This window comes from Peromyscus californicus, unplaced genomic scaffold (genome assembly GCF_007827085.1).
Source record: "Peromyscus californicus insignis strain IS unplaced genomic scaffold, ASM782708v3 Scaffold_6__1_contigs__length_162567912, whole genome shotgun sequence".
Classification (NCBI taxonomy): domain Eukaryota; kingdom Metazoa; phylum Chordata; class Mammalia; order Rodentia; family Cricetidae; genus Peromyscus; species Peromyscus californicus.
Window position 1 is genome coordinate 68,109,647 of NW_026294584.1, and position 17,308 is coordinate 68,126,954.

The 17,308-nt window shown below is 44.5% G+C and overlaps 1 protein-coding gene across 2 annotated transcripts; it reads right to left on the reverse strand.

Annotated features, from left to right (window-relative positions):
* Positions 1 to 2,041: 2,041 nt before the first annotated feature.
* Positions 2,042 to 4,210, reverse strand: LOC128099200 (cytochrome c, somatic). Of its 2 annotated transcripts, none has more exons than XM_052720976.1 (3): positions 4,087 to 4,210; positions 3,086 to 3,262; positions 2,042 to 2,981 (listed from the first exon to the last, which is right to left on the reverse strand). In XM_052720976.1, exons 2-3 carry the CDS (start codon positions 3,252 to 3,254, stop codon positions 2,833 to 2,835), a joined length of 318 nt encoding a protein of 105 aa, XP_052576936.1. In that variant the 5' UTR covers positions 3,255 to 3,262; positions 4,087 to 4,210; the 3' UTR covers positions 2,042 to 2,832. The 2 variants fall into 2 exon arrangements, with proteins under 2 accessions (XP_052576936.1, XP_052576937.1); XM_052720977.1 differs by lacking the exon at positions 4,087 to 4,210 and adding an exon at positions 3,866 to 3,965.
* Between the last annotated feature and the right edge of the window lie 13,098 nt (positions 4,211 to 17,308).

The following is a 17,308-nucleotide window of genomic DNA, read 5'->3' on the forward strand; positions in this document are numbered from 1 at the left end:
GAAGCTCAAATAGTTGCCACTAGAAATGAATAGGTTCTCAGTTTACTTCTGAGTTTGACCAATAGGAAGTAGTCTAAGACTATGGAGCTGTGGAAAGCTAGTCTCTGTTGAGGCTTTTCCCCTAGACAGCCAGTGTGCACTCCAACACGTCCTCTATAGTTACAGCAATCTCCAGTGGTTAAGTGAATGAACAGAACAGAATGTCTGTAAAAGAAGGTGCACCAGAAGACAAAAGGTGCATCTCTACCCACCTAAAACACCAACTTAAACAAGTGAAGCAAGGTCACATCAGAAGCAAGCAGATTTAAACAAAGGAAACATCAGTGTTCAGAAAGGCATTAGAATTCATGTGCATAAACTCTCCATTTACAGAAGACAAGTGCTCACACTGGCTGGTTCTAGTTCTAGGTCCACGCCATAAAGACAGAGGCCAGCCTGGCGGTGGTGGCGCATGGCAGTCACACATGGAAAATGGACACATGTCTAAAACACCCATCCTTACAGGAGGTTCTGTTGGGCAGTCTTTCTAAACATTCAGAATACAGGTGGCCCTGGGAAAGAACTCACCTGACTTTCCTTTATACCACTAACTAGCCACCTACAATAAACTAAGAACAAGCAGATGAGTTAAGAGGGCTAGCTTTCTGCCCCATTTTCCTTATTTCTCAGAAGTACCCTTTACAGCTAAGACTGTCTCCTTTCTGCATTACTCACAGTATTTACCTTCTGCATCATTAGATGTTTTACTTGAGTCCAGCTAGCCTTAGAGCGCAGGAGGTACCATCTGTGCAGCATAGGCCTTAGATGATGTACTAGCTACAGAAATAAATTCAATCGAAGTTATGACTAACCAATAGGGATGCTTTACTCACGACCTCACAAAATGTACACCCTGAAGTAACCAGCACTTGTCAGATAATAACTCAGTCATCAGAACTTCATCATTTCTAGGTTCCAGGATAAAGTATCTGAATTTATAAACTGTAAGACCAACATACTACCTGTTGTAGTAATGAGGTTCTTTGAATTTATAATGAGGGCCTCATATTATAACATATTAAGCCAAATGTTTACAATCATCTTAATGGCTCATTTTTTTCTATTATTCCCAGGATGCAAGAGAAAGAAAACTCCAGGACTTTCTTTGCACACAGGTTAAAAAGTGTCCTTTGAAAGCTGTTACTAAAACATAATAGTCACCAAGCCCTGTGTCACAAAGGCTCAACCTTTGAACGACTCAGTAAGAAGCCTATGGCTGGAGATGACTCAGTGGTTAGGAGCACTGGCTGCTCTTCCAGAGGACCCAGCTTGGATTCATAGCAACCACACTGCAGATCCCTTCTGTAACCAGTCCCAGGGGATCCAGCACCGTCATCTGGCCCCTAGGGGTACTGCACATGTGTAGTGCACAGACACACATGGAGACAAAACATCCATGCACATAAAATAAATCCTAACAAAAAACCAGCTCTATCTGCCTAAAATTCCAAATTTGTTCCCAGAGACTGCTTTCAATTTCTTCTATGAAATAAAATTTATGTCACGAAGTGCTTTGTCAGATTTTAGAGGCCTACTTAATCTTCTCCACTTTTGAAATCATTAATGAGGTCCTTTTCCCAGCTTTTTCACTCTCCAAAAGACACCACTATCACCCTTATTTCCCTAGCATTTCCTATAAATTTAGGACCACTCAGCAAGTGCATGACGATTCCCCCTTATACATTACATTCTGACCAAAGAATGAAGGGTGAGTGTTGCTTTAGTTTGAGTTGTCCCAGAGGCCAAGGTTACACCATCCAGTACCTCCACTAGACCACAGCTTTACATTAGGGAATGTTTAAACAGCTAAAACTTTGTCAACACTTATTTAACAAAGCAGAATCGAGCCAGGCGGTGATGGCACAAGCCTTTAGGCAGAGGCAGGCTGATCTCTGTGAGTTCCAGGCCAGCCTGGACTACAGAGTGAATTCAGGACAGGCTCAAAAGCTACACAGAGAAACCCTGTCTCAAAAAAAAAAAAAAAAAAAGCAGAATCGAAAGGTCACCATCCATGGTTGTTTTTAATTTCTTCTTACTGTTGGAAACTTACAAACTATCTCTAATAAGTTGGCAGAGAGTACCACTACCAATCGCACATACACAGAAGTTCCAGTCCTGTGTTTCTGAATAGGTGTTTAAGGACAATTCTGAATTACACCTGTGTCTTAGATAATAAAGAATTAGAAAGTAAGGTCTAAGTTGCTGGTTTCTAAAAGTATTTTAAGTTAATAGTTCAGCTATAAAGAAGTGCTAAATACTCTTTATTTGATATTATACATAGATCACAGTAAGTGCCTTTCAATAGTGAAAGGCAGCATCCTTTGACAGGGAATTCTAATTAAAATGACATCATCAAGTCAAGAATAGACAGTTGCTTCCTGGCATTCCATTGCCTGTAACAGGCCAGTGAATACAAACTGAAACACAAGTGAGTCTTCTTGTTTCTGAGTGACAGAATTTTCCCAGTGTTTAAACATATCCGTATTCCCAGTTATATAAATTTAAATATAAAACCATTCAACAGGTTTGAGGTGACACCCCATCTTTGTGGAAAGTATAACTTTAATAAGTCCAATCCGATCTTGAGAAAGGGAGAGCTGTGATAGTGACTGGAATTGTTATTTTTAAAAAAGATCATATCCACTTTACTGTAAGTCATTTTTACTTAAATCAGGACCGTCCCAACAAAAACATTGTTAGCCATTCATGATCTGAATTTTGATGTATGAATTAAATTATGGTACACATTAAAAGCCATGAGACATTTGTTTTGTAATAAATAAGGCAGTGGAATTACTCATTAGTAGCCTTTTTAAGATAAGCTATTAGGTCTGCCCTTTCTCCCTTCTTCTTAATTCCAGCGAAGATCATTTTTGTTCCAGGGATGTACTTTTTGGGATTCTCCAAATACTCCATCAGGGTGTCCTCTCCCCAGGTGATGCCTAAACAGAAAAGGATGCAGTGGTTAAGTGTCTTACACTCCTGATGAGTCTGCCATTGGTTACACCCATGCAGTCTGTGCTGGGATTTAGCAGTTCCCACTTACCTTTGTTCTTGTTGGCATCTGTGTACGAGAATCCAGCCGCCTGACCAGTCTTCCTCCCAAACAGACCATGGAGATTTGGTCCAGTCTTATGCTTGCCTCCCTTTTCCACAGTGTGGCACTGGGCACACTTCTGAACAAAAATCTTCTTGCCTTTCTCAACATCACCCATTTTTATTTCTACAAAAGAAAAGACCCAACAGCTCAAATAACTTGCTCACGGAACACATACAACGGGTTCTAATGACCATCCGAATCACCTAACTACCCATTATCCCATTGCTATTCTTATGTCCTTAACATCAGGCCGGATTCTACCTTACTCAGTCCACTTGCAATACTCTCCAACAGCAAGCCCACTAATTAGGAGACCCCCCCTTTTATCTTCATGATAGGCTCGTGCCCAATGAAGGAAGTGGGAACTCAACTCAGAAGAAGGCAAGGTCAAAACGTCACAAATATGAAATTGGACTACAATTCCATTAAACCAAAACCACTGCAATTCTAACGTTTCGGGATGCTTAATTGCTGTCTGTGCGGCCAATTAAGGACACTTCCAAAAACAAGACAAAACACAGCAATGGGGGAGGGGGGTGTCCTAAGTGCTTTCACCAGCTCTCGTCTCATTTGGAGGTTAAGTCGCTCTCTCTTGCATTAGTCTGACACCGGAAAGCAAGGGAGGGCTGGGGCAGGAGCCTTCTGCTTCTCGCGTCCTGAGATCCCCCGGGGTGACCACGAGGTCACCCATCCCAAGCCGGTCTCAAGGAGAATGAAGAAACCCACCCTTCCGGATGCCTGATCAGGAAAAGAACCCGCCAGGTCCTGAGAAGCAGCAGCCTCTGCTCTCTAAAAAGGGTGGTGGGCGAGTCGTCTCCAGAACTCCGGGCCCCGGCCCTGCGCCCACGCCACCTCCAGCCCTGCCGCGGCCCTGCACGCCCCACTCAGTCAGGCCCGCTCCGGCCTCATCGCGCTCTTCCCGCCCCGTGTCCCCGTTACGCGCTCACCGCTCCCGGGTGATCAACACCACGATCGCTACGACCCGAAGACGGACGGACGTCCCGCTCACTAGCCCAAGGACACGCCGGCCCGCGCCTATGTACCGGTGTCGGTGCAACCGCACTTGTTCTGCCCGCCCGCGGCCCGACGTACGGCAGCGTCGGCTGCTGCGACGTGACGTGGCCGCGCCCCATTGGCTTCCGCATCGGGACCGCGCCAGCGCGGAGCGCGCGCATGCGGGCTAGCAGGTTAGGGTGTGCCCAGAGGGCGCCCTTCCTCTAAAGGCCTCGTTTGCCCGGCGCTTACGACAGGCCCTCGGACGTAAGGCGTGGACGTGGGTGATGTCACCCTCGGCTCCCTGAGATTGCGTGTGTGGGAGGCGGGGCGGCGACTCCCTCGGGATCCAGGGCGGTGCAGCGTGCCTCAGGTATCTTATCACTTTGCTCTGAAGACTCCTTCGGCCGCCGCCGCCCACGGGACTGCCGCCCGGTCCGCTGGCGACCTTGGCGACCTTTACCCAGGCTTGGTCAAGACTCCCTGGCTGGCGCAAAGTGCGCCGGCCTCCGAGTGGACGCCAGCTGGTGACCTTCACTCTGTTAAACCATCTTCCCACTCTCCCAGGGACCGAGCGCCATGGTACTTGGGGCAGACAGGGTCGTCGCCCCCAGTCCCTGTCCCCTTCCCCTGGTGTTTGTAGAAAAACAAGGAGGGTGTGCTGGCAAGCTTTTAGGAAGAAAAGCAGTATTTGACCTGATCCTTGGGAGTCCACTGGAGTTGCATCCCTTCTGACCATACCGGGGATGGAAGTTTTGTTAACACACTTTCCAGTTGCACTTCAAAACGAACTCCCCGACACGCTAAATTCTGCCACTGCAAGTTTTCTTCATTCCTCTTACCTCCCAAGTTCAGACCCCAAATTCTGATGAGCATCGGTCCTTTTCTATGTTCTGTCTAGCCTTCACATCCTGTCAAGTGTTTACAGATACCTGGTTCTTTGGCAGGCTCTTGGTGTCCAGAGTGAAAGCGCAAATTATGGTGGAGTTTATTTAGATTCTACCATCTTTCCTTCCACCGGCAGATTAACTCTAGATGTTAGGAGGCTGATCTAGATCGCCTTAGATTCCTTTCAAGCCACTGGTCCTATGATCTGCTCTAGGGAATACATCAGTCTATGAGTACAATTATTCTTAGTTATCTCCAAGGGCAGTTGACTCCAGAACAGTCCCCATCACCCATACAGAATCCTATGGGTGCTCAAGTCCCTCTCATGAAATGGTGTAATATTTGCATACAATCTACACAGTTTCCCCAACATTTACATCATCTCTAGATTATAACATGCCAAATGCAATCCTATATAATGTCACTTAGGGAAAATGACAGAATCTCCAAAGTCATTCAATATGCCTGAGGGTATTGTAAGTCTAGCTACATAGTATATGATGTGATCTGGTGTTTTTTTTTTTTAATTTTTTAAATTTTTTAAATTTTTTAAAATTTAACCCATGGATGTGGAATCCATAGGTAGAGAGATCTGCCTGTATTTTCATTTTTTTTTAACTGTCTTGACTTTTAAATCCTCTTTCTCTGACACAACACTGAACTGCCACATCTTACTATAAACAGTAGAACTCAGAACATATTCAAGACTTTTTGTAGCTTTTAGGGGAACTCACTGAGCATTCAGATATAATCCTTACATAGGCTTATTTAAATTATCCGTATCTAGGCTTATTTGGCAAACTCTCAAAGTTTTTTTTTAAAGACCTGCCTTAGTAAATCCATGGACATTCACTATGTCCTTAAACCAAGTCCTGATGCTGCCTTCCAGGTTCCTCCAAAGAGAATGTCGTCCGTACTGAGGCCTCGCTCTCCCGTATCTCTCCTTTGTACATCAGAAGTTACTGTTCTTATAAAGTTTATAAAGGAGGTGGCTGACCACAGATTTCCAGTAGGAACATCCTGCTGCAGGGTTTGTACACCACTGACTCAGTTGACCAAGCGAATGGACTGACATCTTACATTTTATTCCCTAACACTGCATAATGGGGGGGGGGGGGGTGCACACCAGTGACCCTGGCACTGGGAAGGAGACAGGAGAATGAGAAGACCAGTCATCCTTGACTAGTTCAAGGCCAGGCTGGGTGGAATAAGGAGACCTTGTCTCAAACAAATAAATTTATTCCCACGAGGAAGAGGATAGAAAACAGACAATTCAGTATTTCTCTAGCTGAGGAAATTGTAGATAAAGAGTCTTGTTTCTGAAAATTGTGGAGAGATAATGGAAAAGCAGCACTCAGGAGGCAGAGGCAGGGGGATCTTGGGGTTCAAGGCCAGACTGGTATTCAGAGTGAGTTCCAGGACAGCCAGGGCTACACAGAGAAACCCTGTCTTGGGGGTGGGGGCAAAAAAAAAAAAACCAGTATCTTTCCTTCCTGTGGTAAAGAAGGTACCACAGATTCTGCGCTGCTATCATGTCGCTCCTTTAAAGCTCTGAAGAGAGCCAGTGTTCACTGTTTACTCAGTATGCTCAAGAGAAGACTGGCTGTGTAGCTTAGTGGAGTGCTTGCCTAGCATTCAGGAAGCTTTGGGGAGGGAGAGGTGGAAGGATCGTTTTGAGATCATCCCAGACTTTGTAGTAAATTCAAGAGCCATTGAGATACAAGAAACCCTATCTCAAAAGACCAAACCAACCCCCAACCCCCCTCCCCCACACACATAAAGCACAAACAACAGCAACAAAAAGCCAGCATACTTGAATTATTTGAGTAGGAGAAAGAAACTGCATGTTGTTTTATTTCTATTGCTCTATCTGCTCTCTTAGCCCTTAGGAAGGATGGAGGCTGCCGAGAGCTGTAACTCTTAAAGCAGATGCCCCCCCCCTCTCTAACAGTATAATGGATTACATATCTTTAAAAATATGGAAAACATCTATTAAAATCCCCCTCTCCTCAATCAAAGTATGTAACTGAGGCCACAAGAAATCTGCTGGTTGGAGGCAGATAACGTGCTCAGTCCATGCTGACTCTGGGGCTGGCTTATGAGCTTGTGCTGAAATGAAAGAATCTCAGGCTGGTCCAGCAGCTCAGCGGCTCAGAGAAGGAGGTAAGGAGGGTCTGGAGCAGCAGCGTGGGCAGAAATGCCTAGGTAATGCTGCTACACTAAAGCATCAAATACAGTTATTGACTGTCAAAGAAGCAGATTAGCCTTGTCTGCCTTGGATTTAGTAACGCCTGGGATGAAAACATTTCCCTCAACTTTGAGGAAGAGGAGGTGGAAAGATCATAAGAACCAGTGGGGATAGAAAACACCAAAGAACTATACCTTCCAGATGTGACACAACTGACGTACATACAAACTCACAGAGACTGTGGCAGTGTTCACAGGGCCTGTACAGGTCCAAGCAAGATGGAGTCCCAGCACTGAGGGAGAAGTGGACATGATCTCCCATCCCTAACCAAGAGCTATCTCCAACTGGAAACCATTTGCAAAGGAAAAGTTAGTTTTCTCCAATGGAGGCAACAGAGTCTCATTGGGTATACCAGCCACACTTGAGGCCAGGTCCCATGCCCAGCAGTAGATGGAAAACTCAAGATGGAAAACTCAAAACCAACTCTTTTTGGAGAATTTTGTCTCACAAGGCTTTGTCTGGGCAGTTTTTACCTTATTGGTCTTCTGCTTCTATGTTACAGCTTCCGATTTTGTGTTTTTATGGATTTTCTTTGTGTGTGTGTGTGTGTGTGTGTGTGTGTGTGTGTGTGTGTGTGTGTGTGTGTTTTCGTGCATGCTTATTCTTTCTCCCCTACCCCGTTTGTTTTATTCTATCCTTTTTTTTTTTAATTCCCCTGTTTGTTTTGTAAAGGGAGAGAAGGCATGGAGTTGGAAGGGTGGGGAAGTGAGGAGGATCTGAGAGGCGACGAGCGAGGGGAAACCGAAATCAGACTATGTTGTAAGAAAAAAGATCTATTTTCAATAAATAAATAAAGAGAAAAAAGAACATTTTCCCTAAAATGCCATAGCTTCAGGCTACCTTCATGCAGGTTCAACATTTGATTTCATTGTGTCTACACAGTCTAAGAAAAGCCTGTCTGAAAAAATGAGCAGGGTAGTTGTGAATGGACAGTGCATCTTGACGTCTGGTAGAAGGACGGTGAATATCCAGAGCAATGTCTCAGCCCAGGCCCTGGAGGATTCCCAGGATCTTGGGAAATTCCAAGCCTGAGATGCCAATGAAAAGCAACAAGGATAAAATTCATCCCTAAAGGGCTATAGGTGTTTCTAGTTAATAGGTGTGATACCAGTCTTAGTAACAAGAGACTTAATATCACCATGTAAGCAGTCACGTTACTGAATGAGTGTATGTGTGCTTGTGTGTTAGCTTTACTTGTTCTTAAACTTATTTACTGTATGTGTGTGGGCACATACATTTTAAGAAAAACTAAAGGGCCCAAGTTCCTACTCTAACCTTTGGAATGTGAATTAATCCCTCAGAAGGTCTAAGTTCTTCCAATTGAAATAGAAACATTAAGAAGATAGGTTTGTGTCTTCTGGGGGAAACTGAAACCAAGATTATACCTTGCAGGTTAAAAGTTCTGTTTGTAGTCAGAACAGTTCCTGTCTGTTCCTAGCTAAGAGGTAAGTCCTATGTCAAGTCCCTGCTAATTAAGTCTTCTATTTGTGATCTCTTAAATTCCTGGTCTGATTGCCCTGCTCTCATGAGTGGATTAGTTCCTGAGAGAGCCAGTTACTAAGAAGGAGCAAACCTGATCCCTCTTGCTTCCTTCTTTGCCATGAGACTTCTTTCTTGTGTTCCCCACCATATGATACTGTTTGCTATGAGGCTCACACCAGAAGCTGGTGTGTGTGTCTATGCCTGTGTGATCTGTGTACAAAGTAATGACAAAATGCCAGCTACTGTAATTCTGAGGGCAGAGCAGGGAGTAGAATAAGAAGAATGTCAAATAGATACAGGTTTTGCTAATTAGATTTACCGTTGTTTAATTTCCTCCTTTTATTGTAAAACACCTCACATAGAGTTTGTTATATTTTGTGTGGTGGTGTTTGTTATGCCCGTGTCACGAGCCCCGCAGAGACCACCAGGAGTCTGAATTAGTATGCAAAAGCAAAGAGCCTTTATTGCAAGCTCGAGCTTGGGCTCTCTGTCCATTCCGACACAGCGGTTGGATCAGGGAGAGCCCTGAGCTCAGTTATGGCAGGGTTTTTAAGGAGTAAAGGATGGAGGTGGTAGGGGAATTCCGGATTCAGATGGGGATTGAACGCCTGATTGGGCAAGGGTGGAGCAACCGAAGTCTTGTCAAAGAGGGATTGGTACTGGTGTTGCTGCAAGGAAATTGGCAACGTATATATGCGTGATGTAAGCTATCCTTAATGTTCTGGAGCATCTAGGACTTGTCTCACTTCTGACTGGTCCCCCACGGGGTACAGTTTGTGGCTTTTCCTGGTTATTGTAAGGGTGAGGCCTAGTCCCAGTATTGTTAGTCTGCAGCCTGTGATGGCTGCACTAATGTTAAGTGAGGCCTCTCCAGTATGTAGTATAAGCACATTATGCAGCTGACCATCCTCTGTGGTTGGAACTCTCTCATTTTGCAAACCTGAAATTTCATAACCTGTTCTCAACCTGGATAACTTTGTCAGCTTGACTGGATTCTGTAATATCCAGGTGGCCAGTACTATTTCTAGGTATGTCAGTAAAGTAATTCCAAGAGACTGGCATTTCAGTCAGTGGATCAAGTAAGGCAGATTCTCTTTCGTCCAAAATGAGTGGGCACATGCAGTGGTTGAGGGTCCAGAAGAAACAAAGAAGCAGAGGACCCCTGCTGTCTCTCCACGAGCCAGAGCTCCTTTCTTGGCTATGGGACAAGTATTCTAGGTTCTCTCTGTGTTATGATTTATTACAGGGGGTGGAGGGTGGGGTGGGGCGTGGGTATCCCGAATGTGCAGGGAAACATGCTGGGCAGATGCATGCCAGGCGGGGCATGGTGGTGGCAGCCAGTGATATATAACCCAGAGTTTATTATATTAGAGAGATGAAGAGGCAGAAAGATAGAAAAAGGAGAGAGAGAGAGAGAGAGAGAGAGAGAGAGAGAGAGAGAGAGAGAGGAAGGGAGAGAGCGAGGGGTGCTCACCTTGTGGGAGGAAAATTGGAAGGAGAGAGAGAAAGGGGCATAGTTTTTCCTTAAGAAGAGGCTTCTACATCAGGGTTCAGGGCGGCCTCCATGGGTAGGATCAGAATGTTAACATTCTGGCCTTTGGAACTTTCCCCAGTAACCCTCAGTTCTCAGGCAGAATTGTAGTATTAGATTCCCTGGTCGGGGGCTCTCTGCGTGTGGAGTTAGCCATGCTACTCACTTCTCTGGTCTTCCCAGCTTTCAGGTGGCCTGTCATGGAATTTCTCATATCCACAGTCACATGGACAATCCTATCGATCCCCTCTCACATCTGTACAAGTTCCCTCCTGTTACTATGCTTTGCTTTTCTCCCCATCCTTGTACATCCTGTTTCTTCTTTCTTTCAGGTTACAGGTTTGTGGCAACCCTGTGTGGAACAAATATGAAGATCCTGGGTTTTGTTTGCTTGTTTGTTTGTTTTTTAAAGCATGTGCTCATGTGATGGCCATTCTTGGTTGTCAACTATATCTGGAATGAACTATAATCCAGAAATGGAGGGCATACTTGTGATTTGGACCTTGAAGCAAGAAGACAACATACTTGCCTTTAATCCAGACCTTGAGGCTGGAAGGCACACCTTTAATCTGGGCCACACCTTCTGCTGGAAGGACAATGGATGTGCTCCTGCTTGCCTTGCCTTGTCAGCACATCCATTTCTTCACTGACATTGGAGCCTACTTCTTGGGGATTCTGCCATATACAGAAGACCAGCTGAGACCCAGCCTTATGGGACCGAGCAACTGCTAGATGTAAGGATTCTGTCCTTAATTACGTCATCAGCCTGTGATGGCATCCCAGCCTAAAAAGCGGGTGGGCCCTCTGTGTGTCCTTTTTCTGCTCTCTCCTTCCGTCTGTCCCCCCTCTCCCTCTTTCTGTCCCCCCTTCTCTTTCTGCTCTCTCCTTCCGTATGCCTCCCCCCCCCTCCCGCTTCCCAATAAAGCTCTAAAAAGGTAACCATGGCTGTGATTCTTCCAATCAGCACTCTCCTCCAGCCATGAGCAGCGCGCCGTTTAACCAGCACTAGATGCTTGGACTTTCTCTTCACAGCTAACTAGCCATTGTTGAACTGCAGCTTGTAAGTCATTGTAATAAATTCATTTATATATCTATATCTATGTCTATATCTATCTATCTATCTATCTATCTATCTATCTATAGATAGATAGAGAAAGGGAGACAGAGAGAGAGAGATTCATTCCATAAGTTCTGTGACCCTAGAGAACCCTGACTAATACAGCTTATTTCCTGTCTATATGGTTCATTTTTGTAGTCTCACAGTATGTCAGTCTTTACTATATATATATGTGTTAGGGTGATCTGTAATAGATGGTCTTTGATCTTACTGTATAGTTGTTTTAGAGAATCAGGAAATGCATGCATGCAATATGGCACAATTGTGTGTTCTCACCACCACACTGACTCACAGTTCCCGTCTCTCTGCTTTCCACTGAGACACAATAAAATTACATCTAGGCCAGTTCATAACTCCACAGTGGCCTTTGAGTGTTCAAATGAGAAGCAGAGAAGCACATCTCTTCACTTAAAATTAAAGCCCAGAAATGATCGAGCGTAGTCAGCAAAGCATGTTGACCATGAAGAAGGACCAATGGTCAGCCTTTCTGTGACCAGTGGTGAGGCTGAGAAGGGGAAGGGACACTACTGAAGGAAAGAAACGAAAAACAGTGCTCCAGCAAATACAAGGAAGTGAAACACCTCACCCCTGCCACCGAGGCAGTTTAGTGAGCTAGAGAAATTCTCTTAAGCCAAGCCTAATCCACTGTAGCTCATAATTCTTCGAGTTTATGAGTACTGAGAGATGAGGGAGCTTCAGGCTAGTCTCAAGCTAGCAGAGGTGCTGCATGAATTTAGGGGAAGACATCTTTATTAATAGAAATTTGCAAGGTGAGGCAGCCAGTGCTGGTTTAAATCTGCAACCAGGTATCTAGAAGACCTAAAGAAGATAATTCAATTTCATGCTCTTAGCACTTATTATCTATGACAACCCACTCCCTCCCTACCTTTCTTTGCCTTAATCTGGTGATCTCTTGGCATTCCCTTACCCCTGATGCCCTTGGCTCCCCAGCTTTTGCTTGGGTTAAGCCAGTGGGAGGCACTGGAAACTTCTGAAGGTCTAGGAAATGCTTCCTGCTGTTCTGAGTTTGTTGGAGCCTCACTAGCCCCTGGCAGTTCTTTTACCTCTACCCATACCTTTGTGAACAGCTCTCAGCTACACTCCCTTCAATAAGGTCCTTGGGAGGTCTGTTTTCTAGGACCTTCATGAGTAGACTGGGTTTCCCGTTTTCAGGACAGTATCCAGTCCTCAGCCATGTCTGTTTCATGACAGAAATTCTGTTCTCCTCACTTGTCCTGCACTGTGGAGTGGATGGTGAGAAGAGAGTGCCTAGGCAACTGAGTGCCTGCTTCCTGCCCTCTGTTACTCCAGCCCCCCACCCGCTGGCTGTCAGACCCGAAGGCTGCTGGTGCTAAGTCTGAGCCTTTTGAGGATTCTGCTGTGTAGTATTGACTGTTTCCTCCACCTTCTGTGTTACGTGTTTGGATGGTTAGAAAGCATTCTCTTCACTCTTATTTCTAACATGTTCTGATGTTTTAATTCTCCCCATTGACCTGGCTGATTTATGCCTTTGGGTGTGTGTGTGTGTGTGTGTTATATGCTTGTAGCATAAGACACAATCTGACAACCAAAATAAAAAGTTTTAATGTGTCTTTGAACTTTACAGGGTTTCTTCATGTACCCCTGGCTGTCCTGGAACTTACTCTGCTGACTAGGCTGGCTTTGAACTCTGAGATCTGCCTGCCTCTGCCTCCTGAGTGCTGGGATCAAAGGTGTGCACCACCACGACCAGGCAGTGTTTTTGATCATTTTATTTTATTTTTTATAGTATTTTTATTTTATAATTAACTTAATTTCACACATCAGCCACGAATTCCCCCATCCTCCCTCCTCCCACCCCCCAGCCTCCTCCCCCAATCCTCCCCCCACTCCTGCCTCCTCCAAGGCAGGGTCTCCCCCGGGGAGTCAGCCCAGCCTGGCAGACTCAGCCAAGGCAGGTCCAGTACCAAGTGTACTGGTGTCCAGGTGTACCAAGGCTGAGCAAAGTGTCTCAGCATAGGCCCCAGGCTCCAAAAAGTCAGCCCATGCACCAAGGACAGGTCCTGGCTCCACTGCCTGGGGGCCTCCCAAACAGTTCAAGCTGTCTCACTTCTCAATGGAGACTTTGAAAGACAGAAGGACCTGGACAGATGTAATGCAGACACTAAGAGACCATGGATGCCAGCCTAGACTAATATACCCAGCAAAACTTTCGATCATCATAGACGGAGTGAACAAGACATTCCAAGACAAAACCAGATTTAACAATACCTATCCACAAATCCAGCCCTACAGAAAGCACTAGAAGGAAAATTCCAACCTAAGGAAGTCAGATACACCCACGAAAACACAGGCAATAGATAACCCCACAGCAGTAAACCCCAAAGAATAGAGGTACACACACACTACCACCAAAAGATAACAGGAACTAACAATCACTGGTCACTAATATCCCTTAATATCAATGGACTTAATTCACCTATAAAAAGACACAGGCTAACAGAATGGATATGAAAGCAGGACCCATCTTTCTGCTGCATACAAGAAACACACCTCAATTTCAAAGATAGACACTACCTCAGAATAAAAGGCTGGGAAAAGTCTTTCCAATCAAATGGTCTTAAGAAGCAAGCTGGTGTAGACATCCTAATATCCAACAAAATAGACTTCAAACTAAAATCAATCAAAAGAGATCAAGAAGGACATTACATACTCATCACAGGAAAGATCCACCAAGATGAAGTTTCAATTCTGAACATTTATGCCCCAAACACAAGGACACCCACATATGTAAAAGAAACCTTACTAAAGCTTAAATCACACATAAAACCCCACACATTAATAGTGGGGAACTTCAACCCCACTTTTACCACTGGACAGATCTACAAAATCAAAACTTAACAGAAAAATAAGGGACTTAACTGATGTTATGACTCAAATGGACTTAATTGATATCTACAGAACATTCCATCCTAACAAAAAAGAATATACCTTCTTCTCAGCACCCCATGGAACCTCTAAAATCGACCACATACTCGGCCACAAAGCAAATCTCAACAGATACAAAAAAAATGGAGTAACTTCCTGTGTTCTATCAGACCACCATGGTATAAAGTTAGATTTCAACAACAACAAAAATTACAGAAAGCCTACAATCTCATGGAAACTTAATAATGCTCAACTGAATCACCAATGGGTCAAGGAAGAAATAAAGAAAGAAAGTCTTCCTAGAGATTAATGAAAATGAATATACCACATACCCAAACTTATGGGACGCTATGAAAGCAATGCTAAGAGGAAAATTCATAGCACTAAACGCCCATGTAAAGAAGTTGGAGAAATCTCACACTAGTGACTTAACAGCACACCTGAAAGCCCTAGAACAAGAAGAAGCAAAGTCACCCAGGAGGAATAGGTGCCAGGAAATAATCAAATTGAGAGCTGAAATCAATAAAATAGAAACAAAGAGAATACAAAGAATCAATCAAACAAAGAGTTGATTCTTTGAGAAAATCAACAAGATAGACAAGCCCTTATCCAAACTAACCAAAAGGCAGAGAGAGAGAGAGAGAGAGAGAGAGAGAGAGAGAGAGAGAGAGAATCCAAATTAGCAAAATCAGAAATGAAAAGGGAGATATAACAACTAACGTTGAGGAAATCCAGAGAACCATCAGGTCATACTTCAAAAACCTGTACTCCACAAAACTGGAAAGTCTAAAAGAAATGGATACTTTTCTGGATAGGTACTACATACCTAAGTTAAATCAAGACCAGATAAACTATTTAAATAGACCAATAACCCCTAAGGAAATAGAAACAGTCATTAAAAGTCTCCCAACCAAAAAAAGCCCAGGACCAGATGGTTTCAGCGCAGAATTCTACCAGATCTTCAAAGAAGAGATAATACCAATATTCTTTAAATTGTTCCACACAATAGAAACAGAAGGAACATTACCAAACTCCTTCTATGAGGCTATAATTACCCTGATTCCCAAGCCAAACAAAGAAAGAGAACTACAGACCAATCTCCCTCATGAACATCGATGCAAAAATACTCAATAAAATATTGGCAAACAAGGCCGGGCGGTGGTGGCGCACGCCTTTAATCCCAGCACTCGGGAGGCAGAGCCAGGCGGATCTCTGTGAGTTCGAGGCCAGCCTGGGCTACCAAGTGAGTCCCAGGAAAGGCGCAAAGCTACACAGAGAAACCCTGTCTCGAAAAACAAAAAAACAACAACAACAACAAAAAAATATTGGCAAACAGACTCCAAGAACACATCAAAACAATTATCCACCATGATCAAGTAGGCTTCATCCCAGGGATGCAAGGGTGGTTCAACATACGAGAGTCTGTCAATGTAATACACCATATAAACAAACTCAAAGAAAAAAAACCACATGATCATCTCACTAGATGTTTTTGATCAATTTAAAGAGTAAGTGAAATCGGACAGATAGTTACTTCAACCTGGAATCCCCCATTACAAACTGTCACCATTGAACTTTTTAATTAACCTATGTGGAGTATAGGTATTCTCTCACTAAAGACCAGAGCCTTTCATTTCAGCCATAGTAGAATGGGCCCAGATCCAGGTTATGGGTCAGCCCACCCCAATATTCACCCCATCTGTGATCCGCTGGAGCATGTGAAGGAACCAGTTCTGCAGACCCAAAGTTGCAGGATCTCCACAACACAAGGCAACAGCAGGATAATCAAGAGGAGTTCCAGTTGAGAGCCCAGCATAGGTAGTGTAGCAGAACCCAGAGGCCTCGAACCAGGTGACTTCGCAGTGAACACTTGCAAGTAAAGATCTATGGACAAAAGGGTTTACTGTGTGACTCACTGTGTCACACTGCAGCTTCCATGGTCAGATTCTCCCTCTTTTTCTTTTCTTTTTCCTTTTTCTCTTAAATTTTATGGGGTGGGGGTGGCAAGGACAGAGGGAGGATACACAAGGAGGGGAAATGGATAAGATGGAGACACATGATGTGAAAGACACAAAGAATAAAAAAAAAAGAAAGTTACAAAACAAAACAAAAACCAAAACTTCAAGGTCCTGGGCCTGTGAGATGGCTCAGTGGGTAAAGGTGCTTGCTGCAAAGTCTGATAGCCTGAGTTCGAGCCGTAGGATCCACATGATGGAAGTTGTCCTCTGACTTCCACACGGACGTACACTGTGCTATGTTTGTGTGTGACACACAACTGTAAAAAGAAAAAAGGTGAAACTCTGAGTTCCTATACTGTGGAGTTGCATCTTCCAACATTTGTTCTTTAGAAGTCCAGTCCCATGGCATGTTCTATGACTAGACAATAAAAGGATCAAATTACTTTAATATATTCACCGTATTGCCCATCACCTTGGACATCCCAGTGACTTTTTTTTTTTTTTTTTGTTTTCTTTGAGACAGGGTTTCTCTTTGTAGCTTTTAGAGGCTTTCCTGGAACTCACTCTGTAGCCCAGGCTGGCCTCGAACTCACAGAGATCCACCTGCCTCTGCCTCCTGAGTACTGGGATTAAAGGCGTGCGCCGCCGCCGCCGCCGCCGCCGCCGCCGCCGCCTGGCCCCAATGACTTTTTTTTTTTTTTTTTTTTTGGTTTTTCGAGACAGGGTTTCTCTGTGTAGCTTTGCGCCTTTCCTGGAACTCACTTGGTAGTCCAGGCTGGCCTCGAACTCACAGAGATCCGCCTGGCTCTGCCTCCCGAGTGCTGGGATTAAAGGCGTGCGCCACCACCGCCCGGCCCCAATGACTTTTTAAAAGGCATTTAAACATCTTTAATTTTTTCTATTTTGTGTAAGTGTTGGTGTGGGAATGGCATTGTCATCAGACCTGCGGGGTGTGTGTGTGTGTGTGTGTGTGTGTGTGTGTGTGTGTGTGTGTGTGTGTGTGTGTGTGTGTGTGTTTTGTGTGATATTTTGTGTTTTGACAAAT

Bases quoted from the DNA above. Each gene is read 5' to 3' on its own strand.
- LOC128099200 (XM_052720976.1), bottom strand. From the start codon at position 3,254: ATGGGTGATGTTGAGAAAGGCAAGAAGATTTTTGTTCAGAAGTGTGCC. The intron at 2,982-3,085 runs GTAAGTGGGAAC...TTTTCTGTTTAG, and splicing joins AGATGCCAACAAGAACAAAG to GCATCACCTGGGGAGAGGAC.